The sequence below is a fragment of the Arvicola amphibius genome, chromosome 1, assembly GCF_903992535.2.
Source record: "Arvicola amphibius chromosome 1, mArvAmp1.2, whole genome shotgun sequence".
In the NCBI taxonomy this organism is placed as follows: Eukaryota; Metazoa; Chordata; class Mammalia; order Rodentia; family Cricetidae; genus Arvicola; species Arvicola amphibius.
In genome coordinates, this window is record NC_052047.1 from 128548843 (window position 1) to 128573828 (window position 24986).

The window sequence follows — 24986 nt, forward strand, 5'->3', positions numbered from 1 at the left end:
GGTCTTACGACTGGTGTTAGCGCTGGAGAACTGAAGAACCTAGCCTGGTATAAGTACACTGGTGTTAGTTTACTGGACTTCGAAGGAGGTCACAAAAATCAAGGACTTACAGGTTCAAGCGCCCTTTATAGAAAACCGGTTTGGAAGCAGTCTCTGTATTTGTTTGAAGTGCTGTGACCCTCCAAGGCGAGAGAGAGAGGTCACACATAATGAGAGATTGACCTAGACCCAGGCTGCAGAGGAAAGATTTACACCCCTGGGAGTGGAGAAGGGGATTTGCAGGAAGCCGTATGGAAATGGGGGTGGAGACACGCAGGTTTTGCACCTCTGCCACCGACTGCGCCAGGCTTCAGAACGCCGACCCAGCCCTGGCCCGCGGGGCGGAGGTGCTGGGAGGGCTGGGCAGCGTTTTGTTGTAACGCGATCCGGGCTGCGGCGGAAGGGCGGCCGAGAGGAGGGAAGGGGGAGGCCGCGCGCCGCGTCCTCCAGGGCTAAGGCCCGGCGTTCCAGGACGTAGGCTCCAGTGGAGCAGTGACAGACACGCGGGCTTCAGAGAAGACTGCAGTAGACCCCGAGCCGTCGTACCCTCCAGGGAGCGAGGACGCGCGGGAGCGCGGACGCGCGGCCCGAGAGAGAGGCGGGACCCGAGCCCCGCAACCACTCGAACGCCTTCGGCGCGGCTCGGCAATACCCCCACCACCCTCAACCACCGCGGCCCCTCAGCCCCGATCCGGAAACAGCCGAGCGGATCCGGAAACAGCCGAGCGGACCCGGAAGCGGGAGTGCCATCACCAGAGAGTGCGGGAATCCGCCGTTTGGGCTGAGACGATGGCAGCAGCTGCGCCGGCAGCCCTAGGTGAGGACCGGCGGCGCCGGCGGCCAGGGGTCGGTGCGTGAGGGCGCCGCCCTGCACGTGGGGAGTAGGGGGCTGGGGGCGGGGCAGAATGCGGCGGCCTGCGGCAGCCGGCCAACGCGGAGGCTTGGGAAGGGGGCGGGGCACAGCACCCGCCAGGGTGGGCGGGGTCTGGGGCGTGGGCGGGGCCTGAAGGTAGGGCAGGTAAGAGGTGGGGAGGAGCGGAAGAGGGGGCGGGGCCATTGGAAGGGATTGGACTGTCGAGCGGTACACTCCAGTACACTGCGGGAGGCGGGAAGGGGCTGGACCAGGTGAGTGGGTTGAGGCCAGTGCAGATGGAGTCTGGGACTGGGTGACCGGACTGCTGGATGTTCTGAGGTGCTAAGAGACCTACGAACCATGGGAAGAAAGGTTGGTCCCTGTCCCCCCACAGCGCCGAATCCCCAGCCCCAAGATGGGCAAAAGGATGCATCCGAGTCCAGTGAGCTCGGACGGCTTCGTGCTGAATTGGCGGGTGCACTGGCAGAAATGGAAACCATGAAGGCTGTAGCGGAGGTGAGCGAGAGCACCAAGGCAGAGGCCGTGGCTGCGGTGCAGAGACAGTGTCAAGAGGAGGTGGCTTCCCTACAGGCCATACTGAAAGGTGAGGAAGCTGCTCCCAAACACACCCACCTTCCAGACTATCAACCTCCGTCCCTTTAACAGGATGCAGGATGAGAAATTCAGGTGAGCTTCATGTCGCTCAGCAGAGAGAAGAAGTCTGTGTCCCAGTCTGAGGAGAAACACAAGTGTTGTCATCAGCTCTTGTCAGTCACCGCTAAGTGTAGCACTCATTTTTACCCGTTCCCTCACGGTTGTCATTTCTCGTCCTTGATCAGCCCTCGTCAAATCAGCCCTGAATATGAGCCAGAAACTTGTCATTTCCCTCAGCCTGTTCTCAAGATCTTGAGTTTTGTCTTGTGGTTTCGTTCCTTCTGAAGCGCACCACCGCCCCAGCACCCTATACAAACACATGCTTCTCCTTCCTTCTCTTCCTCTGCCTCATGGCCTCTGGATTGATAAACAGCAGTTTTCCTGGTCTTAGGTCTCTCACCTTTCCCTATTCCCTGCCCTTCTCTGGGCAGGGACCAGAGTCTCTTCAAGGATGGCAGATCTGCCCTTCCTCTGTGCCCTGGCAGTAGCGTTGCTTTGGCCAGCTCTATTGAGCTACTGCCCCAGCCTCTGACAGAGTTCCCTCTGTGGTCTGCCCTTGACCTTGGCTTCCACAGTATACTGCCTAAAATTTCCATCTCACCCTATCAGGCATGGCGGTTTATTGTAATCCCAGCTCTGGTGGTTGGAGATTGACATATCCCTAGGAGCTTGCTGGCCAGCCAGTCTAGCCGAGATGGAGAGCTCCAAGGTCAGCAAGAAACCCTCTCTCAAAAGTAAGGTAGAGAGCAACTAAGGGAAATACCTGATATTGACCTCTGGCTCGCGTGAGTGTGCACACCGTGAGCATTGCAGCCTGGGTAGAAAGTATCCTGGCTGTCTGAGGCCAAGGAATACCACAGTCACTGTAAGCAGAGCAATTTACAGCTCTGCTCCAGGGAAAGGTTTCCCCAGTGCAAGTGTAACAACTCTTCGCTGGGGGGAGGGAGTTTTTACAGCTCTGCTAGCTAAGAGAAAGTTTCCCCCGCAAAAAGTGTTACAGCAGTGCTCTGTTCTGAAAGTTGTTACAGTTCTGCTCAGATCCCAGACATTTCCTGGTGAAAGTGTTACAGTTCAGCTCAGATCCAGGAGTATAACAACTCTGCTCCCTAGGGGAAAGTTTCCCCGGCAAAAGTGTTACAGCAATGCACCGTGCTCCGAAAGTTGTTACAGCTCTGCTCAGATTCCGGAGGTTTCCCTGGTGAAAGCATTCTAGTTCAGTTCAGATCCCAGGGTGTAGCAACTCTGCCCCACTAGGGAAAAGTTTCTCCAGTGAAAGTATTACAGTTCCGCTCTCAGGAAAGTTGTTACAGCTGGGCTCGGCTTCAGGGAAAATGTCTCACTGTACAACAAACCTCACTCAAGAGGTTTATTGGGAAGGAAGAATCCAGGAGGGTATATGCCTGGGTGAGAACAGTAGCAAACTGAACAGGGTATAGACGTTACATAGGATTTCTTGCAGGGGTGTGGGGATGGGGGGCTTTCCAGGGTGCCTTGGGACTGGTGGATTGTTGTGGCCTGATTCAGCGCAAGCTCAGGCATTGGTGGGATTTCAACCCCTGGTCCTGGGGTAAAGACAGAGTTAGGGTGTTTCTCCTTGACCAAGGTCTCCAGCTCTAGACAGAGGCAGGGCATTTTTTTCCCTTGGCTCCTTTTTACCCTACACGCACACCAAAGAAAAAGGTGTATCCTAAGTTATAACAATGGTTTCTTTTTTTTTAAATATTTATTTATTTATTTATTATGCATACAATATTCTGTCTGTGTGTATGTCTGCAGGCCAGAAGAGGGCACCAGACCTCATTACAGATGGTTGTAAACCACCATGTGGTTGCTGGGAATTGAACTCAGGACCTTTGGAAGAGCAGGCAATGCTCTTAACCACTGAGCCATCTCTCCAGCCCCAACAATGGTTTCTTTTTATTGAGCACGGACCGTATTCCAGACACAGATATAAATGCTCTATAAAGTATTCTTTTTATTTTATTTTTATTTATTAGTTAGGCTTTGGGTTTTCAAGATAGAGTTTATCTTTATAGCCTTGGCTGTCTTGGAATTTGCTTTGTAGACCAGGCTAGCCTCAAACTCACAGAGATTCACCTGTTTCTGCCTCCTGCGTGCTGGGATTAAAGGATTGCACCACCACCACCTGATTCATTAATTTTTGGAGACAAGGCTCAAGCTGGCTTCAAACTGTATGTGAACTTGCACTTTTTTTCAACTTAGAATTAGGCGTGTGTGTGTGTGTGTGTGTGAAAAAGGGAGCTGTGGGGCTCTCATACATGCTGTGCTACTCATGTTGGCCCAGAGGACACCTTTATGGATTCTTCCACCTTTATGTGAGTTCTAGATACCGAACTCGGATCATTGGGCTTTCATGACAAGCCCCGTTAACAACTGAACTACCCTGATGGCCTTAAACTTGTGATCTTCATCCTGCATGTACTGGGATTAAAGCATGCACCCACCCTGGTTTTATGCAGTATGGGAATCTGACCCAGGGTCTTGTTTGTGCCAGGGAAGCACTCCACTCCCCAAGCCTCATCCCCAGCCCCATTTTTTTTGTTTTGTTTTGTTTTTGATTTTTGAAGACAGGATTTTGCTGAAGCTTTGGAACCTGTCCTGGAACTAGCTCTTGTAGACCAGGCTGGCCTCGAACTCACAGAGATCTGCCTACATCTGCCTCCCGAGTGCTGGGATTAAAGGCGTGCGCCACCACCGCCCAGCCCCAGCCCTATTTTTGTTTTTTGTTCTGTTTTTGATTTTTTTTCCATTAGGATCTTACACTGTAACCCAAGCTAGCCTGGACTCATTTTATAGTCTAGTATAGCCTCGAATTCAAGGTAGCCTGTAGTATGAGGCTGCTTATTCATTTCCCTGCTGCCCAGACTCCCAAAATAACCATAAGAGACTGTATTAATTAAATCACTACTTGGCTTATTAGCTCTAACTTCTTTTTTTAAGATTTATTTGTTTGTTTATTTATTTATTTATTGTGTATACATACAATATTCTGCCTCCATCTATGCCTATATGCCAGAAGAGGGCGCCAGATCTCATTACAGATATTTGTGAGCCACCATGTGGTTGCTGGGAATTGAACTCATGACCTCTGGAAGAGCAGCCAGTGCTCTTAACCACTGAGCCATCTTTCCAGCCCCTAGTGCTAACTTCTTCGTTTTTTTTGGGGGGGGGGGGGGGTTTCGAGACAGGGTTTCTCTGCAGCTTTAGAGCCTGTCCTGGAGCTAGCTCTTGTAGACCAGGCTGGTCTTGAACTCACAGAGATCCGCCTGCCTCTGCCTCCTGAGTGCTGGGATTAAAGGCGTGCGCCACCACCGCCCAGCTAGCGCTAACTTCTTATTGGCTAGCTTTTACATCTTAATTTAACCCACTTCTATTATTTTATATTTTACCATGAGGATCATGGCCTACTGGCAAGGTTTCAGCCGTCTCTGTCTCCAGCAACTTCGTGGCTTCTCCCTGACTCCGCCTCCTTTCTCACAGCATTCAGTTCAGTTTTCCCTGCCTAGCTCTATTCTACCCTATCATGGGCTCAATTCAGTTTCTTTATTAACCAATGGTATTCACAGCATACAAAGGGGAATCCCATATCAGTAACCTTCCTGCTTCAGCCTCCTAGGTACTAGAGTTTTGGATAGGAGCTACCATCCTTGGCTGTGTTTAATCTTGACAAACTCTTTGAAGCAGGGGTTATTATCTGACTGTTTTACAGGAAAAGCAGAATCACAAACAGGTTCACTTGCATGCCCATGAGTCAGTGATACAGCCACATAGCAGCAAATTTTAACCCATACAGTTTGTCAACTTCTTTTTTTCTTTTCTTTCTTTCTTTCGTTTGTTTGTTCGTTCGTTCGTTCGTTTGTTTGTTTCGAGACAGGATTTCTCTGTAGCTTTGGAACCTGTCCTGGAACTAGCTCGTATAGACCAGACTGGCCTTGAACTCACAGAGATCCACCTGCCTCTGCCACCCAAATCCTTGGAATATAGGTGTGTGCCGCCACCACCACCCGGCACAACTTTAGTACATGTTAAGACAAAACTTGGACCAGAGATAGCACTGTGGGTAAAGTGTGATGGTTTGAGTAGAATTCCTAGAATCCACAGGGTGGAAGGGGAAAGTCAGCTCCCTTTACAGCAGAAACCAGAGAACCTGCCTGAACATGGTAGAAGGCCAGAATCTAGCCCTGAATATTATCCTTCTAACTGCCACATGTAATTTGGCACATGATTACATGCAATTACATAATGATTTTTAAATTTTTATTGTATTTCTTGTGTCTGTGTGTGTGATAGAGTACTTGTGGCAGTTGATTCCTTTTACCAAGTGGATCCCAGAGATGGACCTCAGATTTTCAGGCATGGTAGTGCATACCTTTAGTTCCATTACTTGGGAGGCAGAAGCAGGGGGATATCTCTAAGTGCCAAGCCATAGTGAATTCCAGGGCTACACAGTCAGATACTATTTCAAAAAAATAAACATTGGACAGTCATGGTAACCCACACCTGTAATTACAGCATTGTAACACATACCTGTAATCTCAGAATGGTAACTCACACCTCTGGTAGCAGATACCTGTAACCCCAGCATGGTAACATACACCTGCAATCCCAGCATGGTAAAACACGCCTGTAGTACCAGCATGATAACGGACACCTCTGGTAGCACACACCTGTAATCCCAACATGGTAACCCACACCTGTAATCTCAGGATGGTAACTCACACCTCTGGTAGCACATACCTGTAACCCCAGCATGGTAACACACACCTGTAATCCCAGCACATAGGAAACAGAGTCTGAAGTGTCTCAAGTTTCAGGCCTGCTTTGAAAAAAGCAAAATAAATGAATAAGCAACTGAGGAAAAACAAAATGTTAATGTCTGTTTAACACCCCTTCTACCAGTAATCTAGAGCTTAATTTCCAGACCCCTTAGCTTGGCATTCAAAGCCTTAAGAGCCATGTCCGTCACTTTTGCACCCTTCCCTGCATCCTTTGTGCACCCTTACATTTGGGCCAGACACACCAGCCCATAGTGATCCTGTCGCTCTGCCTTCCCTTCCTGGCCAGGCTCACAGGGCGCCGTTCCTTCCTTTGGGATCCATTGGGATTAGGCCTTCTCACCCCACATCCTTACCATTTGTCTCTGTCTTCTGAATACTGGGATTAAAGGGTGTATCACCATGCCCAGCTCTCTGCTACAGTAATCGGTTCTTCAGTGCTACAGTTTACCCCCGTGCATAAGTCGCAGAGAAAGTGACAACTTCCATAATAAGAATTCCAGCTCGCATGGGGGCTGGAGAGATGGCCCAGAGGTTAAGAGCACTGGCTGTTCTTCCAGAGTTCCTGACTTCAATCCCCAGCAACCACATGGTAGCTCACAACCATCTTAATGAGATCTGGTGCCTGCTTCCTCTTCTGATCTGCAGGCAGACATGCAAACAGAACACTGTATACATGATAGATAGATAGATAGATAGATAGATAGATAGATAGATAGATAGATTTTTTTTAAAGAATTCCAAATTTCTGGGTGGTATCACCTTTAATCCCAGCACTCAGGAGGCAGAGGCAGATGGATCTCTGTGAGTTCAAGGCCATCTTGGTCTACAGAGTGAGTTCCAGGACAGCCAGAGCTACACAAAGAAACCCTGCCAAATAAATAAATAAATAAATTCCAGCTCATACTGCAGTCTACCTGCAGTTTCTGTCACAGGGTGCACAGGCAGCTCCTTGGACTGTATTTGGCTTGTCTTAGAGTCCAGGTCCTGTTTTAGCCACAAAATCAAGATGTCACACTGTGCTTGAGAAAGGGAAGTGGGCATTTGGGGACCATAGATACACCCATCAGCCTGCTGTTGGCTATTTGGAAATTTTCAGTGACCATTCTGCCCAACTTGGTTATCTTTTGCTTGGTTTTGTTTTTGAGACAGATTTTCTCTGCAACTTTGAAGCCTGTCCTGAAACTCACTCTGTAGAGCAGGCTGGCCTCAAATTCACAGAGATCCACCTGCCTCTGCCTCCTGAGTGCTTGGATTAAAGGCGTGCGCCACCACTGCCTGGCCCAATTTGTCAGTCTTCCAAGGCATAATTTAGTCAGCTCTCCCTTCATGCTGACCTGCAGGCTGCGCCTGTCCGTGGCTTCCACTATACCTAAGCTAACCACAAGGATCTATTCCTCTGTTTTGGTATCTTCTGGCAAAATGGAGGACTCATATTTGAGTCAATTTATGTCTTATGAATGATTTGAAAGGAATACTTTCAATTTTCTTTTCTGCATATATCAAAACAGTCTCCTATGAAGTGACTTCTCAGCTTGGGATTTTGGGGATTTTAGTTTGTTATGTTTGCTGTGCTGGAATGGCAATGGGCTCAGTTTTTGGTCTTAGCCCTTATGATATTTTGCTTCCTTTGTTTTTTACTAATAGGCTTCATACTTGCCTGGTTTTAGTAAAAATATCCTAGGGCCAGTTCCTCAGCTGGACTATATCAGAGCAGCATACTGTGCAATTGGTCCTTATTGTATGCCAGATGACTGACACTTTACATGTCATCCTGACACTTGCTCCTGAGACGCTAGTGCACAGGGGTGCTGCGGTCTTGCCTGGCTCCGTTACCATGGTAACTGCTGCGGTTGCTCACCTGGGAGAGGGCAGGTACCAAGCACCCATCCTTCCTGCCCACAGACTCCATCAGCAGCTATGAGACCCAGATCGCAGCCCTGAAACAGGAGCGGCAGCAACAGCAGCAGGACTCTGAGGAGAAGGATCGAGAGCTGGGCCACCTCAAACAGCTGCTGGCCCGGGCCCACCCCTTGGACTCCTTGGAGAAGCAAATGGAAAAGGTTGGGGTGGGATGGACTGCCCTGTCCCTGGGGGTTTGAATAGTAGTGATTGTTGGTGTCTCATTGCCTGTCACTGGACACAGTAATGACTCCAGGATAACGCAGAGTGCTTAGCAGGATCCCTTGCTAGAAGTGACCAAGGTTATTTACCTCTAGAAACAAGGTCAGGCATGCGGAGGAGAGCAACTAACCCTTTCCGTGCTGGACACTGCTGAGTGCTGGCAGTGAGAACCGTTCTTGTTCTCTGCGATGGGATAATGCACCCTTTACTGTCACTGTCATTAATAACAATAGGACACTGGGTGTGGTGACAGATACTGATAGTCCCAGCCATTTGGAGGCGGAGGCAGGAGGATGGCTTGAACCCAGGGCTTCAAGATGGCCTGGATAACATAGTAAGAAACAGGATCTTGCTGTGTAGCCCAGGCTGGTCTTGAACTTGCCAAAGGTCTCCTGCTTCAGCTTCTGAGTGCTAGGATTTATTGGCATGTACACCCACAGTCAGTTGGAAACCTGAAAAGGGTGTGTGTGTACGTGTGTATATATATTCTTCAGGCATGCTAGGCAAGCACTCTCTATATATTTTTAATACCTGCATGTGGAGGAACATATCTATAATCCCAGCACTGGAGAATCTGGGCAGAAGAATTCTGGGTCTGAGGCTAGCCTAAGGGTACTTAGTCACACCACCACCTAAGAGAAAATGAAAACAATTACATTCTAGGACGTGTGGATTTCCATATGCTTCCTCTTGTGAGCCGTGTGCATTCTTACCTTACTTGATCTTCACAGAAGCTCTGGGAGGCCAGTATTTAGTTAGTGCCCGAGGAAACAAGAGCTAGAGTCAATTTTCCGCTCATGAAAGCAAAGAGCAAGCAGGAACCCAGGCTAGAGCTGTGATCGGTTGCTGGAGTGCTTGCCTGGTGCATATGAAGCCCTGGGTTCAGTCCCAGCACTGCGTAGAACCGGGCATGGTGACACACATCTGTGCTCCTAGCATTACGGAAGCCTGGGATGTGAAACCTTACCTCAAAAATCAGAACAGCAAAACTGGGGCCAGGAAAGGAAGTCTTTGACCTGCAGCTTCCACTGGAAGTTGCTGTTTGCTTTCAGGCCTCCTCTGGGCTGAGAACAGGGTGAGGCTCAATGTCAGCCCCGGGGACAGCAGAAGGAGCATCAGGTCTGTCGGGCAGGTTCCGATGCTGCATTCAGCTGTGCTGTGTATCTTGCTATACATACAGTATGATTCCAGGGCTTCAGACAGCTTCAGACACCCTGTCTATGACACGTGCCGCTAAATGAGTTTGTCTGAGGAGTCTTTGGGGCATTCAAGAGGCCGAATGAGCTGAGAGATGGTAACAGATGAAGCATGGCTGGAGCATGTGGCCGGGGCAGGACTGCTTGTTTTGTGGTTTGCCAGAGACAGAGCTTCTCTGTGTAGCCTTGGCTGACCTGGAACTCATGCTGTAGACCAGGCTGGCCTCGAACTCACAGACATCCACCTGCCTCTGCCTCTGCCTCTGCCTCTGCCTCCTGAGTGCTGAGATTCAAGGTGTGCACCTCCACTGCCTGGCAGGGCTGTTTGTTTTTACTGACCCCATGCAGGACCTTAAGCTTGAAAGGAGACAGTCAAGAAACAGTCAGCTTTCCGCATTGGGAAGGCAGGCCGGGAAGATGTGTCTGTTAAGATGAGGTTGGCTGCATGTGATCGGAAACACGAATCAGCAGTCATTTAAATAAGATAGTTGTTTTTCCTTGAAAGTCCATACTGATAAAACAGTCATTAGAAACCCAGACTTCTGGGACTGGATAGAGGACTTGGCAGGTAAGAGCACTTGCTGCTCTTCCAGAGGATCCAGGTTCAGTTCCCTGAACCTACTTGATAGCTCACAACTGTCTGTAACTCTAGTTCCAGAGGATCAGACGCCCTCTTCTGGTGTCTGGATGCACTAGATAATGCACACGATATATGTATATATGCCAGCAAAACATGCATATACATAAGATAAAATACTTAAATATTTTTTTAAAATAAGAAACTTAGGCTTCTGTATTGCTGTTTGACTGTAGCTGGTAGGTTACCTCATGGTCCAAGGTAGTTGCTTGAATGCCAGGCATCATTTCCACATTCCAGTCAGCAAGGAGTTATAAAGAAAGGCACATCTTCCTTTAATGAGTTGGCCTGTAAATTCATGTACTGCGCATGCGCTTACATCGCATCAGCTAGAACTAAGTTGTGTGTGGTCGCCTTTAGCTCCAGAGCAGCCAAGAGATGTAGGTGATGCTAGAGAACCGAGACCACGTGCCCCGTTAAAAACCGGAGGTCCTGTGATATAAAAAGGCGCATGTTGGGATGAAGCTAGTCTTGGCCTTGGCCCCTTTCCCTGGAAGCACTTAGTGCGGGTGTTCTGGAGTCTTGCCGGTGGACATAACCTTCAGGGAGGATTAGAACAGTTGGTGGCCCTCACTCAGGAGGGAGGGGCTGTCACTGCCCAGTGCCCATCCCTCCAGGCTCACGAGGACTCAGAGAAGCTCCGGGAGATTGTGTTACCCATGGAGCAGGAGATCGCAGAGCTGAAAGGGAAGCTGCTGAGGGCGGAAGAGCTGATCCAAGAGATCCAGGTGAGGAGAAGAGGGGACGTCGGGGCGCTGAGGGAAGGAGGGGTGCCCGAGACCCTGGCTTCCAGCCTCTTCTCTGCAATGTTCCCTAGAGACGACCAAGGCAGCCTGCCTCCCTGCACGGCTCCACAGAGCTGCTTCCGCTGTCAAGGAACCCCTCGCCTCCACTGGAAGCCTTGGAGGAGCCAGGTGGAGACGCAGGCTCAGCTGCAGAGGCCTTTGCCCACAACTGTGACGACAGTGCCTCCATCTCTTCCTTCTCCCTCGGTGGGGCAGCCAGTACTGCCTCCCTGCGAGGCTCCCAGGGCCTAAGCCCTGAGCAGGAAGAGACGGCTTCTCTGGTGTCCACTGGCACTCTGGTCCCTGAGGGCATCTACCTTCCCCCTCCTGGGTACCAGCTTGTTCCAGATAGCCAGTGGGAGCAGCTGCAGGTGGAGGTGAGTGGCCTGAGCTAGGGCCTGAGCATGTTCCTGCCTCCCAAGGTGGTGGGGGGCTTGCACTAAAGCTGTAGTGGAGAGGCCAGTGAGAGAGAGAAAGGTCTCCCCCCAGCAAAGGAAGTTGGGCATAGCATGAGTAGGGATGCTGTAGAAAATAATGTTATGGTGAGAAATGCCCAGAACAAAACTGAAAAGGGACAGGGTGTGGCTCAGCGGTAGAGCACTTCCTAGCCTGTGAAAGTCCCCAGCACTGGGGGGAAAAAAAAGAAGAAATTGTAAGTAGCCCAGAAGATGGCAGCAGAGATGGCAAGAAGTAAAAGGTATCTTTCCACTTTAGAGAAGCAGCAGGACCTACTGAGGGATGGAGGGGAAGGAGGAGAGTAGGCATGAACCCCTGCCAGCAGAGCTGAAAAAATAAGTCTGAGGTGTGGGTCTGGCAGGGGAAGCAGCTACAGAAGGACCTGGAGAGTGTCAGCCGTGAGCGGGATGAGCTGCAGGAGGGCCTGAGACGGAGCAATGAGGACTGTGCCAAGCAAGTAAGTTCAGCCTCATTTTGGGAACCCACGGGGCCCTCTGGCCGCCTGCCACCCCTGCCCCAACATCCCTCTCATTTGACCCTCTTTCCTCCTTAGATGCAGGTGCTCCTAGCCCAGGTCCAGAACTCAGAGCAGCTGCTTCGAACTCTGCAAGGGACTGTGAGCCAGGCCCAAGAACGCGTGCAGCTGCAGATGGTGAGTGCTGCATCTAGGCTGAGAGGTCAGGGCCACTGGGGGCCCTGGAGGGCGTGGGAAGCCAAGTCTCAGCCCTGCCCCCATCCAGCTGCTCTCACTAGGTGAGTGAAGACATCGAGGGTGGCCTGGCTGTGGCAGAGCTATGTGATTTTGAACTAACCCCACCACCTTGGAGTGTACCGGTTACCGTTTGTAAACAGAGCTAATGTGATCTAGTCTGCAGAATCAGGAGGACTGAAAACAGATCAGCACTGATCAGTTCCACCCTGAAGTGTGTGAGTGGCCAGATGTCCTGCTTTTAAAGAGAAGCCAGAGATCTGGAAGTGTATATATTCCCCCCATTTTTAAAGTTGGCAATTGGGCTGGAGAGATGGCTTAGTGGTTAAAAGCACTGGCTGCTCTTCCGGAGGTCCTGAGTTCAACTCCCAGCAACCACATGGTGGCTCATAAACATCTATGGTGGGATCTGATGCCCCCTTCTGGCGTAAAGGCATTCATACAGATAGAACACTCATATACATCTGTAATGAGATCTGGTGTCCCCTTCTGGCCTGCAGGCATACATGCAGACAGAACACAGTATACATAATAAATAAATAAATATTTAAAAAATAAATAAGTTTGGCAATTACATGAGGCTGGAGAGATGACTCAGTGGTTAAGAGCACTAGCTACTCTTCCATAGGTCCTGAGATCAGTTCCCAGCAATCACATGGTGGCTCATAAACATCTATGGTGGGATCTGATGCCTTCTTCTGGCGTAAAGGCATTCATACAGATAGAACACTCATATACATAAAATAGATAAGTCAATCTTTAAAAAAATAAAGTAAAGTTGGCAGTTACTTCGGCGCTTAAAAAAGCATGCTTGAGGGGCTAGCATGATGGCTCAAGTGGGTAGAAGCACTTGCCATAAAGCCCGGTGACCTGAGTTTGACATCCGGGACCCATGTAGAATGAGAGAACCCATTTGGCAGGTTGTCCTCTGACCTCCACACATGCTTGTGAATGCACATTCTTTTTTTTTTTGAATGTGTACAGTGTTCTGCCTGTATGTATGCCTGTAAGGCAGAAGAGAGTACCAGATCCCATTATAGATAGTTATGAGCTATCATGTGGTTGTGGGGAATTGAACTCAGGACCTCAAGAAGGGCAACAAGTGCTCTTAACCTCTGAGCCATCTCTCCAGTCCTGTATGTACGTGCACATTCTAAATCAGGTATGATCCCAGCACGCAAGAGTTTGAGACAGGAGGATCATGAGTTTGAGGTTAGCCCAGACTATAGCAAAATGATACACTACACAATATACACACATATGTGTGTGTGCACACATGTGTACAACACCTAGTGCGTGGGCACCAACACACATGCACATATAGTATAGTAAAAATAAATTTTAAAAACACGTTGCAGGGTTGTGCTTGTCTGGCATGCACAGAGTCCTGGGTTCAGTCCCCAGCACCATGTAAACTGATAGGGATGGTGGCTCATGCATGTAATCCCAGCACTCAGGAGACGGAGGCTCATGCATGTAATCCCAGCACTCAGGAGATGGAGGCACATGCATATAATCCCAGCACTCAGGAGACGGAGGCAGAGGGGCCTGGAGAAATAGCTCATGGTTAAGGACGTTTGCTTGTCTTCCAGAAGACCTGGGTTCAGTACCTTCATGGTGGCTCACTTCTATCTGTAACCCAGTTCCAGGGTATCCAGTGCCCTCCTGTGACCTCCTCAGGTGCCAGGACACACATGATACACACACCACATGAAGGCGAACGTTCATGCTCATAAATTTCTTTTAAAGAAATTTGGAGTCGGGGGCTGGAGAGATGACTCAGTGGTTAAGAGCTCTGACTGTTCTTCAAGAGGTCCGGAGTTCAATTCTCAGCAACCACATGGTGGCTCATTACCACCTGTAATGAGATCTGGTGCCATCTTCTGACCTGCAAGGACTCATGCAGGCAGAACACTGTATATATAATAAATAAATCTTTAAAATAATATATAAAAAGTTTAAAGCCATCCTTGACTGCCCCAAGTTTACGGCCAGCCTGGGCTTTAAAACCAGGAGCATGTGTTGTGGGCAGGTGTAGCCCTCTAAGGCTGAGACAGAAGGATCACAAGTTCAGGCCAGCCTTGACACATAGTGAGACTCTGTCTAAAGAAGGAAGGGGGCATCTGGAGGGATGACTTAGTGGCTAGAAGCACTGGCTGCTCCTTTCACAGGGCCCAGGTTTAGTTTCCATGGGCACCCATGTGGCGGCCCACAACCATCTGTAGCTACAGTTCCCAGAGATCTGACATCCCCTTCCGGCCTCCATGGGCACCATGTGGTGTGTGGCTGCACATAAATATATAGGCAAACGCTCATACACTTGAAATAAATCTTTTTTTTAAAAAATGCCATCTAAATGAAATACCCACAGTGGGCTGTGGCTGCCAGTGTCAGCAGGGACAGAATCTGAAGAGTTTAGAGCCAGAGAGAGCAATAGTTTCTTCTTAGGCTAGTCGGTGACAGCACACACCATTAATCCCTTGAGGCCAGCCTGGACTACAGAGCAAGTTCCAGGACAGCCAGGGCTACACAGAGAAACCTTCTGTCTTGAAAAAAAAGCGGGGGGAGGAGGTCAGGAGGCCAGGGCTTTCCAGATATCAGGCTACTGGGGACTCTGAGTTTAGCCGCAGGGACTAGAGACACAGCCCTCTGATCGCCTTATACTTCGGTATGTCCCCAGGCAGAGCTGGCCACGTCTCACAAGTGCCTGCACCATGAGGTTAAAAGACTAAACGAAGAAAACCAAGGGCTTCGGGCCGAGCAGCTACCATCCTCCACCCTCCAGAGCCCAGAGCAGTGGGAGAATGAGGGCGAGGCCCTGCCCAGCTCCATACAGGTAAACGGCACCAGAGCACCTGATGCCAGCCTGCGGCTGTCTCCTCCCAAAGACCCGAGGACAGACCCTGGCCCTCGTGTATTAGCCGTGTCTAAGACTCGTTTTCTTCATCTGATAAATGGAACCACACCAGCTTTCCACAGTTGGCATGAAAATAAAGAAAAGTGTCGGCCGCAAGGAAGAGAGCCGCGATTATGTCCGCCATTTTTACTGCAGCCCATGCTGCTCGCACTGCCCTCACTGCAAAGGGTTAACTGCAGCCCATGCTGCTCGCACTGCCCTCACTGCAAAGGGTTAACTGCAGCCCCACACAGGCTGGACAAGCACTGCACCACTGAACCACACCTTGAGCCCTTGATTTTGTTTGCTTGTTTGTTGGTTTGTTTTTGGAGACAGGGTTTCTCTTTGAGACAGGCTGGCCACCTGAGTGTAGAATCACAGGCCCTGCCACACCAGGTGCTGTTTGCTTTTTTTGTTTTGTTTTTGTTTTGTTTTTTTGTTTTTCTTTTCTTTTTTTTTTTTTTTTTTTTTGATTTTTCGAGACAGAGTTTCTCTGTGGCTTTGGAGCCTGTCCTGGAACTAGCTCTTATAGACCAGGCTGGCCTCGAACTCACAGAGATCCACCTGCCTCTACCTCCGAGTGCTAGAATTAAAGGCGTCCACTTTTAAGTGACCGTGGGTCCTTAAGATTAAAATCTTCGGAGTCTTTGAACCTGTGTTCCATGATGGTCTGTGTTATTTTAGTTTATAAACAAACTCTACCCTGAAGATTATCGCTAGCGTTCACTTTCACTTCAGTGAAACTGCCCCACAGTCTTTAATTTTCAATTTCTCCATTTCCTGGTTTTTTGTTTTGTTTTGTTTTGGGGGGGGGGTTGAGACAGGGTTTCTCTATGTTGCTTTGGAGCCTTTCCTGGAACTCACTCTGTAGACCAGGCCAGGCTGGCCTCGAACTCACAGAGATCTGCCTGCCTCTGCCTCCCCAGTGCTGGGATGAAAGCCGTGTGCCACCGCCGCCCTGGCACCGCCCTCGGTTTTTATACAGCACTGGAGATCAAATCTCGGGCTCATGCCTGCTAGATGAACACCCATCAACTGAGCCAGACCCCCCAGCCCTCCCTGCTCTCCTTTTATTGTAGTTTTCATCATGCACATAATGGAGAACTTGAGTCGTTTGGAAGCTTATAGGTATTCTGGAACTTTCCGCACTTGCTGGAAGTCCTCCGTAGCACGGGCAGTCATGATCTCCCATTTCTTCATCCCACTGTATCTCTGCAGCTTGTTCACCCCTCTGACTGTGGTGTTTGGCTCCTCCCTCCTGTCCCTACACTCTCCATACAGCCAGCGGTCCCTGCCCTCCTCTCTGCCCTGTGCCCAGCAGACCCTTCTTGTCTTGCAGGAGCTTCATCTGCTGGTACGGCACACCCGGCAACAGGCGCGAGCCAGGCAACAGGCACAGGAACATGAGGCCGAGCGCCTGCGCATTGAAATCGTGAAGCTGCGGGAGGCGCTAGACGAGGAGACAGCAGCCAGGGCCAGCCTGGAAGGACAGCTGAGGGTGCAACGAGAAGAGACAGGTAGGGTCCCCTGGGTCAGGCATGGGCGTCAGGAGGTGCAGTGGAGATCCAGCTTTGACCTCTCTCTCTCTCTCTGTCTTACCCCGGCAGATGTGCTTCAGGGTGAGTAAGGGTCAGCGCCTTGTGGAGGGCTGCGCCAGCAGGGCTGGGACCACGTGAGCCTGAGTTCAGTCTCCCTGCTCCTTGACTTCCCAGCCTCCCTGTGCAGCCTGAGGACAGAGACAGAGCGGGTCCAGCAAGAGCAGCGCAAGGTGAGTGGCACCCGGTGCCATGGCTTGGCTAATGCAGCTGTGTGGTTATGCCGTCCTCACAGCCTTCCTGTCTCCCTCAGACCAGGAAGCCCTGCATCAGCCACCTGGCTCGAGCCAAAGGAGGCCAGAGTCTGGTGGTATTGAAGGGACACCAGTGTGGGTCATCCCATGGCTCTGGCCATCCACCCTCTCGCTTAGCCAAAGATGAGTCAGGCCCCAGCTCTGCATCTTGTCCCTGCAGGCCCAGCTCACAGACCTCCTCTCTGAGCAGAGGGCCAAGGCACTGCGGCTGCAAGCCGAGCTGGAGACCAGTGAACAGGTGCAAAGGGACTTTGTACGGCTATCCCAGGCCCTACAGGTATGTCCTGGCCTTTCCTACCTGGTTGGTTTGGCTATGGGTGACTTGTCCTGGGTCTCACAAGGGCAGTCCCCAATTAGGAGAGGTCCTTTTTCTAGACCTGGCATGATCTTTCCCCCTAAGCTGTTGCTCAAAAACATGGAAGCTCTCTTGCATACCTCAGCTGCATGACAGCTTCATGTTGTCAGCCACATGAATGGCCAACAATACCCAAACTTCCTAAGGCCAAGCTCCTGTGTGGGACCTATTCCTTCCCTTGACCCCATCTGAACACATTGCCTCTGCAGAGCTGACCCCTGAGAGGCTGGCTGGCCAGGCAGGGGCTGTTTCCTTGGCGGGGCTTTCCATATCTCCCACCCAACCACACAGGTACGCCTGGAGCGGATTCGCCAAGCAGAGACTCTGGAGCAAGTGCATAGCATCCTGGACGAGGCACCGCTCAGGGACATCAAGGACATCAAGGACTCCTGAGGGGCCCGGCGAGAAGCTTCCCTGCTGGGGAAGCCGCCTCGTCCTCTACCAGAACTGTGAGACAAAGACAGGTCTCAGAATGGAGCCCACCCACTCCAGGTCTGGATGGTAGTGTCACCAGGGCCACTACTTCCAGCCATGGTGGCTGGACATGCTCTCAGGGATGACACCTGGATGAGGGTCCCAGCCTCCTTCCAGAACCAAAGTACAGGCTGAGCCCTGTAGCTTTCAGGCTACCATGCTGCCTCATGGATCCTGCCTTCCTGCCCTGCCACCTCTAGCCAGCAGCCCGTCCCGGTCTGGGGCACGCTTAGCTTGTGGCTAGATGCTGTTTTTATCAGCGGATTCCTCACACAGAGACCCTGGGACACGCAGCTGCTTTCTGGACTGTATGACACTAAGGTATCTGTCCACAGGCACTGGAAATAGGACCCGAGATAACAAAGGCAAGGCCAGACTTTTCTGTCATTTATTTTGAATAAATAAGCAGCTCAGCTCAGTCAGTCGCCTTGTCCCTGCAAGCCCCGTGAGGTTGGGAGGGGATTTACAAGGTTCAGAGGGAGGGCAGGTTGCTGAAGGGGGACAGAGGGTCAGGGAACTTTGTTTATAAACAGAATTGGGGGAGAAAAAGGGTCTGTGTCTCAGCTCTGGCTGAAGATGCATTGCTATGAGGGTGGGGACGGCAGGGCGAAAGGGCTGTTTACTTCCTTCTTTCATCTTCTGGATCTGGAAGAAGAAAGGAAGGGGATGGAGCAGGCGTGCACACGAGGGAGAGATGCATCTCCTTGTGCCTTGTGCATCTCCATCACACTCACCTGGAGGGGCCTGCGGCCCCCTTCCCTACTCACCTGTGTGTGCCAGACCCCAGCCCGCCCCCAGCCACCACCACCCCAGCAGCAGAGACAGCCAGCGCAACGCAGCGCAGCCCAGCAGACTGCAAGGCCAGGATGCAGCCTCACAGCTGCCAGTGCCCACAGGAAGGGCATGGCCCCCCTGTGGAAGCGGGCAGTGGCAACAGCAGCAGTGGCTCCAGGGAGAGCTGCGAGCGCAAGTGACCGCAGGGGTGCGCGTGGGCTGGTGGGCGAGCGGCAGGGTACAGCAGCTGGGGCAAGGTGTGTAGGGAAATACCTGTGACACGTTCAAAGACATGGAGGAGGGGGACGGTTATCCTATGGCCAGAGAGGACAGAGAGAGGCCGTTATCAAGGGGAAGGAGGCCCACAGGGCCATAGGGCTGAGCAGGCTGGGGGAAAAACCCCGCCAGTCATAGAGTGGGACAGAGCTTGGGCTGCCCTCCCTGGGGACATTGGTCCTGCCAGGGCCTGAGAGAACTTACCCACCTGCAAAGGAAGAGGGAGTGAGGTGTGGCGCGTATTCGCAGCGCAAGAGGGCAGGGGCTCTGCTCAGGACTGGGTACCAGGGAAAAGGGGTGTCTCTTACCCTCCAGATAGTTCCGAGCAATGAACTTGAGAAGCTCGTCTAGCCCGATGACTGGAAGTGAGATCTTGAGGACCATGAGCCACTGGGTAAAGTCCAGGGCCCGGAGCTTGAAGATCATCTGGGGTAGAGACAACAGTCATCAGGAAAAACAAAGGGTTTTCTCAGGAAGAGAAGAACCAGAGTGCTGGGCACTGCCCTCCTCTGTGAGCGCCCTGTGGTCACAAGCTCTGCTTGGGCTCCCTGGAGTCTGGGAGGGGCGGTAACAGAAGGCTCACCGGCAGGGGGTCAACATAGAGGATGAGGAAGTGGAGGGACATGGACAGGCAGATGGAACCCAGCAGCCAGATGTTCACCCAGGGCGGCATCCGCAGCAGGGACTGGTTCTCAGACAGGCTGTGGCAAAGGCCAGGCACATGGAGGGATAGGGATACACAGAAAGATGTGGTGAGGCAGAGTGGCAGGAGAAGAGAGGTGAAAGGCAAGAGAACAGCCTCGGGAAGGCGTATCAGGGTCCACCCAAGTGGAAAGGACCTACCTGTTGAGAGCATTGCACATTTCAATAGTCACCAACACTGACAGGGCCATGGTCATGGGCTCAGGGGCCTCGAAGACTTCACAGTCCAGGCCGTCGAATTCAAGGTTGTGCTCAGTGCACTGCATGAAGTGAGTCTGTAAAGGAAGAGACAGAAGTCTGAGATCCACAACAGCCTTCAGGATGCCTCCCAGTCCCCACCGCTCCATCTTCCTACCAGCTGGTAGTAGGTGACGTGAGGCCCATCGTCTGCATACAAGAACCACCAGGCAGCTGCTCCCACAGTGGCTGCACCCACATAGCCTGTGTTGGGAAGAAGAGGGGGGCTGGGGTCAGGGCTGAGGAGGTGGGAGGTATCAGGCGGGCCTTACACAGCTGGAGACAGCTGGCTAAGGAAGGGGCCCCTTTGGGCAGCTTGACTCGGGAAAAGCTGGGATCAGGGACAAGGTCAGTCCCAAGGGCTCAGAAGGGTTGTTGAGTCCCTTCCTGCTCACCCCCAATTGCCATGTAGCGGAAGAAGAGCCAGCCGCTGATGAGAGGCTCCTTGGGACTCCTGGGGGGACGGTCCATGATGTCCAGGTCAGGTGGGTTGAATCCCAGAGCGGTAGCAGGGAGCCCATCGGTCACCAGGTTCACCCATAGCAGCTGCACAGGGATCAGGGCCTCAGGCAGCCCCAAGGCGGCTGTCAGGAAGATGCTACCAGAGGAAGGAGGTCATACGTTGGTCCTGTTCCAAGTCCCATGATCACCCCTTTCAGCCCTGTTTTTTCTGGATGCCCGCCCCGGCTGCTTACCAGACCACCTCGCCCACATTGGAGGAAATGAGGTAGCGGATGAACTGCTTCATGTTGTTGTAGATAGCGCGGCCCTCCTCCACCGCAGCCACGATGGTGGAGAAGTTGTCATCAGCCAGTACCATCTCGGAGGCTGTCTTAGCCACAGCAGTACCAGAGCCCATGGCAATGCCAATCTCGGCCTTTTTCAGGGCAGGGGCATCATTGACACCATCCCCTGTCTGAAGGCGAAAGGAGAAAGAGAGAAACTCAAAATTCCAGACGCCTTATGTTCCCCTCCCAAGACTCCATGCATGGGGACACGCAGAGCCTTGACCCAGGCAGCCTCTGGAACGTCTTACCATGGCTGTGATCTCATCATAGGACTGCAGGTACTCCACAATCTTGGACTTGTGTGACGGCTCCACACGGGCAAAGCAGCAGGCGCGTCTGCAGGCTTCCCGCTGCTCAGCCAGGGGCAGATCGTCAAACTCACGGCCAGTGTAGGCACGGTCTGTCACCTCCTCGTTCTCCGAAAAGATGCCAATTCGTCGGCAGATGGCAATGGCTGTCCCCTTGTTGTCCCCAGTGATCATGATCACTCGGATCCCAGCATCGCGGCACAGCTGGATAGAGCCTGTGACTTCCTTGCGGGGTGGATCCAGCATTCCCACAACACCAACAAATGTCAGGTCCATCTGGAAAGGGTGGTGACAGGACAAAGAGGGATTGAGGACAAACAGGAGGAAGTTCAGAGGGAGATGGCAGCAGCGCTGGGAAAACCACAGCATGCTGCCTTGAGGCCAGGTGTTAGACATCAGCAGGGCCTTGGAAGCACAGGCAGGAGACATTTCTCCTTCCTTAACGCCTGCATATCCTGGCAATGCCAAGGCCTGCTGCAAAAAGGAGAGCTGAAGCTGGGCATGGTTGGTAACCTGTGATTCCAGCACCCAGGAGGTAAAGAGATCGTGAGTGAGTTCAGGGCCAGCCCTGGTTACATAACAAGACACTGTCTCAACAAGAAGAGAAGGAAAAGAAAAGAAAAAGAAACTACATGGTAGCATCTCCTTTCAGCAAACCTGTCACTGGCCCATCACTCTGAGCACATCCCCAATAGCTGGCAGGCCATGGTCTCCACCCCCATCCCCACAAATGCAGACAGTGAGTTTTTGGGGTTGTTGAGAGTCCACAGCAAGAGGGAAGCCTATATTGGGAAGTACATCCATTGCCTGAAACACTGCACGGGGTGACAAAGAGTCCCTTCTGGTAAGTACCATCTCCGCTCTACATAGCACAGTTAACATGGACTGTGGCTGCAGATGCAGCTGGGGCACCACACACCTGTCTGCCCTGGGTGCCCGTCCCACACAAAGACAGTACTGGGCTAAGTGGTTCTCTTCTCTTGACTTCTGTTTTCGCGGTTACTTGTGTGGTGGAGGCTGGCCTACTTCAGTCTCCTGAGGACTAGGTTAGATCCGATTCATAAAACTGTCATACCTTAATGCCCTGTGAGCTGGGCATTCATAGTACACAGCCATCGACTCGATGCAGGATGGTGGCAGGGAAGACGGAGCCATCGGGAAACCCACCTTAACACAATTCCCAAAACGAAAAGAGACCTTTGCTAGCTCACCTCGTACTCCATGAACTTGGCTGAGTCATCTAGAACCATCTCCTCTCGTTTAGGGGGTGTGTCCCGGGTAGCCAGGGCCAGGCAGCGTAGGGTATCCCGACCAGTCCCCCACTCCTTGATCACTGACATGATCTTTTCCTTCACCGGGCCTGTCAGTGGCACACGGGTTGTGCCAACACGCACATAGTTACAGCGGTCGATGACCCCCTCAGGAGCACCCTAGAAAACCAGAACAGCATTCAGAGACCCTTGCTGCCTTCCCGAGTACAGAGGACAGGCACAGGAAAGAGCCCCAACGTTAGAGAGAGAAGGCTTCTGACCTTGACAAACATCTTGTTTCCTACAGCAGCCCGAGAAGACTTAGCTGGGGAACAATAAACAGACATAGATTTTCTGTCGCGGGAGAATTCCAGGGTGAATTCCTTCTTCATTAGTTGGCGGATCACCTGGGAGGTAAAGACCAGATCCCTTTAAAACAGTCCGAAAGGATCTGGATGTCAGAGTAGAGCCTGTGTCAGCCTGAGACTACAGCAAAACCTGGTACCCACATGACAAGCAGAAACTCCAGGGCACCACTGCCACCGTGGGCCGTTTGATTTTCAGTTTTGTAGTACTGAGGAGAGAACTCATGGCTCACACATGCTAGGCAAGTGCTCTACCACCGAGCCACACCCAAAGCTCGGGTGTCCAGTTTAAAGCGCAACAGAAACAGAGTGGCCTTGCATGCTGCTACCCAATAGAACCCTCGGGGACTGAAGAAATGTAGTCTGCACCACCCGATGCGGTGCCCGTGGGAAACAGCCAGTACGACCAGGGCTCTTTTTGAAACAAGGTCTTTCACTATAGTTCAGGTTGGTGTTGAACTTACAGTAATTCTCCTGCCTCTGCTTCCCAAGTACCTCTAATTTGAATATAAATAACACATAGCCTAGTGCCCAGCACACAGTGAAAAATGAATGAGAGCCACAGCCAAGCATGGTGAGCTATGCCTGTAATCCCAGCACTTGCAGACAGACGCTGGAGCACTGCCGTGAGCTCAAGACCGACCTTCTGGGATGTGCAACAAGGCTTTATCTCAAAACAAAGCAGGAGGAGGAGGAGGAGGAGGAGAAGGAGGAGGAGGAGGAGGAAAAGGAGAGCCTCTATTTACCAACTACATTGTGGATGGGACCAAGGCTTTACTTAGTAGTAAAGCACAAACCTAGCATGTGAGAGGCTGGAGATCAATTCCAGCACTATATACAAATAAACAAACCTCCAAAGAACCAAATAAACATAACAAGAGGTGGCAGCGAAAGAGCATTTGCCCAGCAGGCGTGAAGCCTCAAACTCATCCTTAATGCAGGAAAAAAAAATTAGTTTCACCTTTTTGTTATTATTAAATAAAGCAGATGCTCAGTGGGTTAAAGCATTTGCCACACAAACCTGATGACCATACAAGCCATGGTGAAAGACAAGAACCAACTCCCCAAAGTTCTCTGACCTCCACATACAGTACACTCAGTGCCCCATTACACATCATACGCCCTCACCACATACAAAGACATAATAAACAAAGCAGCAGTGTGTAGTTTGCACATACAGAGAGAAAAAATTTAAAGAAACAATAAAAAAATTTTAAGCCAGGCAGTGATGGAGCACGCCTTTAATCCCAGCACTCGGGAGTCAGAGGCAGGTGGATCTCTGTGAGTTCGAGGCAAGCCTGGTCTACAAGAGCTAGTTCCAAGACAGGCTCCAAAGCTACAGAGAAACTCTGTCTTGAGAAAGAAAAAAAAAAAGGAAAGAAATATTTGCCTAGCATGTGTAAGTTTCTGGGTTGCACTTCCTAGTACCAATAGAGAAGTATAGGAAGAGATGAAGAAAAGCCAGCCATGATGGTACACACTGTTAATGCCAGCAGTGGGGAAACTGAGGCAAGAAGATGTCGAGAAAGAGCGATATAAGTAACCTAATACTCAGAAACCAGCAAGTGTTCACAGCTAGAGCCCACTGAGTGGCAGCACTGGCTTTGTTCCCCCGGGAGAAGACCTCATCTTGTGGGATCGATGGCTGCACAATCCAGACCCCCCAACAAGACCTGAGATCTGATGGAAACCAAAGCACTGTAGCTAAACTTAGGGCCAACCCAACAGGCGACACCATGATTTCTGTCCATCTCTGTCCAACCTTGAGTCACAAAAGCAAGTGACCTCCCAGGATATTATGGCCAGACAACAGAAACCGTATCACTATGGGGAGAAGGAGTTTCACCAGAGTTCAGCCTGGATAGGAAAAGCTGTGGGTGAAGCCACTGCCTACCTAGTTGGGGTCCCAGCACAAACACAAGGCTCTGTCTGTCTGGGTCTGGCTGGATCTGGGGTCCAGGCCTGCGGAGGGCACCCCGACTCACCGAGTTGCAGGCATTAGCCCGCTCCACTTTCGAGAGGCTTCTCACTTCAGTGTTGAACACATTCATCTTCTCCACCAAGGTGGTGAGGGCTGTCTCCGTGGCCTCGCCTACCTTCTCGTAAACACCTTTGGTCTAAAATAGACAGAGGAGGATGAGGAAGTGTGTGCCTGGATCTCCCGTCCTCACCCAACACCCCCGTCTTCATTTGGATGGAACAAGAAGAAGCCAACTGCTTCCTTCCCTCGAATGTATGTTCGCTTCCTAAGACCCCTTCCTCCTGGAATGCCCAGGAAGCACAGACTGAGCCACAGGCATGGAAGGGGTGGCTTTGGGGGTGGAAGGTTACCTCATTAAAGTCCAAGGAGGAGTCATTGCAGAGGGCACAGATGGTGGCCAGCTCTACCAGCCCATCATACTGCCCTGCTCGGATTGGTTTATCATTCTTCAAACTGGCAGCAAGGTAGAAAGGAAGGCAGGA

At 51.3% G+C, this 24986-nt stretch overlaps 2 protein-coding genes across 3 annotated transcripts in view; one reads left to right on the forward strand and one right to left on the reverse strand.

The window, feature by feature from the left end:
* Rabep2 (rabaptin, RAB GTPase binding effector protein 2) lies at positions 1-18241 on the forward strand. Its single transcript, XM_038332247.1, has 13 exons — positions 1-856; positions 1287-1496; positions 8248-8405; positions 10917-11027; positions 11117-11461; positions 11902-11997; positions 12094-12192; positions 14930-15085; positions 16485-16662; positions 16753-16764; positions 16858-16913; positions 17155-17271; positions 17641-18241. The coding sequence occupies exons 1-13, from the start codon at positions 829-831 to the stop codon at positions 17740-17742; spliced, it is 1668 nt and encodes a 555-aa protein (XP_038188175.1). The 5' UTR covers positions 1-828; the 3' UTR covers positions 17743-18241.
* The window catches only part of Atp2a1 (ATPase sarcoplasmic/endoplasmic reticulum Ca2+ transporting 1), a 17575-nt gene continuing 10776 nt past the window's right edge, over positions 18188-24986 (reverse strand). The window contains exons 11-23 of one of the 2 annotated variants that reach the window (XM_042054995.1): positions 24855-24957; positions 24509-24640; positions 22440-22565; positions 22120-22338; positions 20849-21184; positions 20508-20728; positions 20208-20410; positions 19931-20016; positions 19717-19850; positions 19457-19574; positions 19182-19299; positions 18871-18911; positions 18189-18468 (exon numbers count right to left, since the gene is read on the reverse strand). In XM_042054995.1, the coding sequence (XP_041910929.1) occupies positions 18907-18911; positions 19182-19299; positions 19457-19574; positions 19717-19850; positions 19931-20016; positions 20208-20410; positions 20508-20728; positions 20849-21184; positions 22120-22338; positions 22440-22565; positions 24509-24640; positions 24855-24957 (1801 nt within the window). In that variant the 3' untranslated portion in view covers positions 18189-18468; positions 18871-18906. Of the gene's footprint in view, positions 19300-19456; positions 19575-19716; positions 19851-19930; positions 20017-20207; positions 20411-20507; positions 20729-20848; positions 21185-22119; positions 22339-22439; positions 22566-24508; positions 24641-24854; positions 24958-24986 lie in introns of both variants that reach the window. The other variant, XM_038347517.2, reaches the window with a different exon arrangement.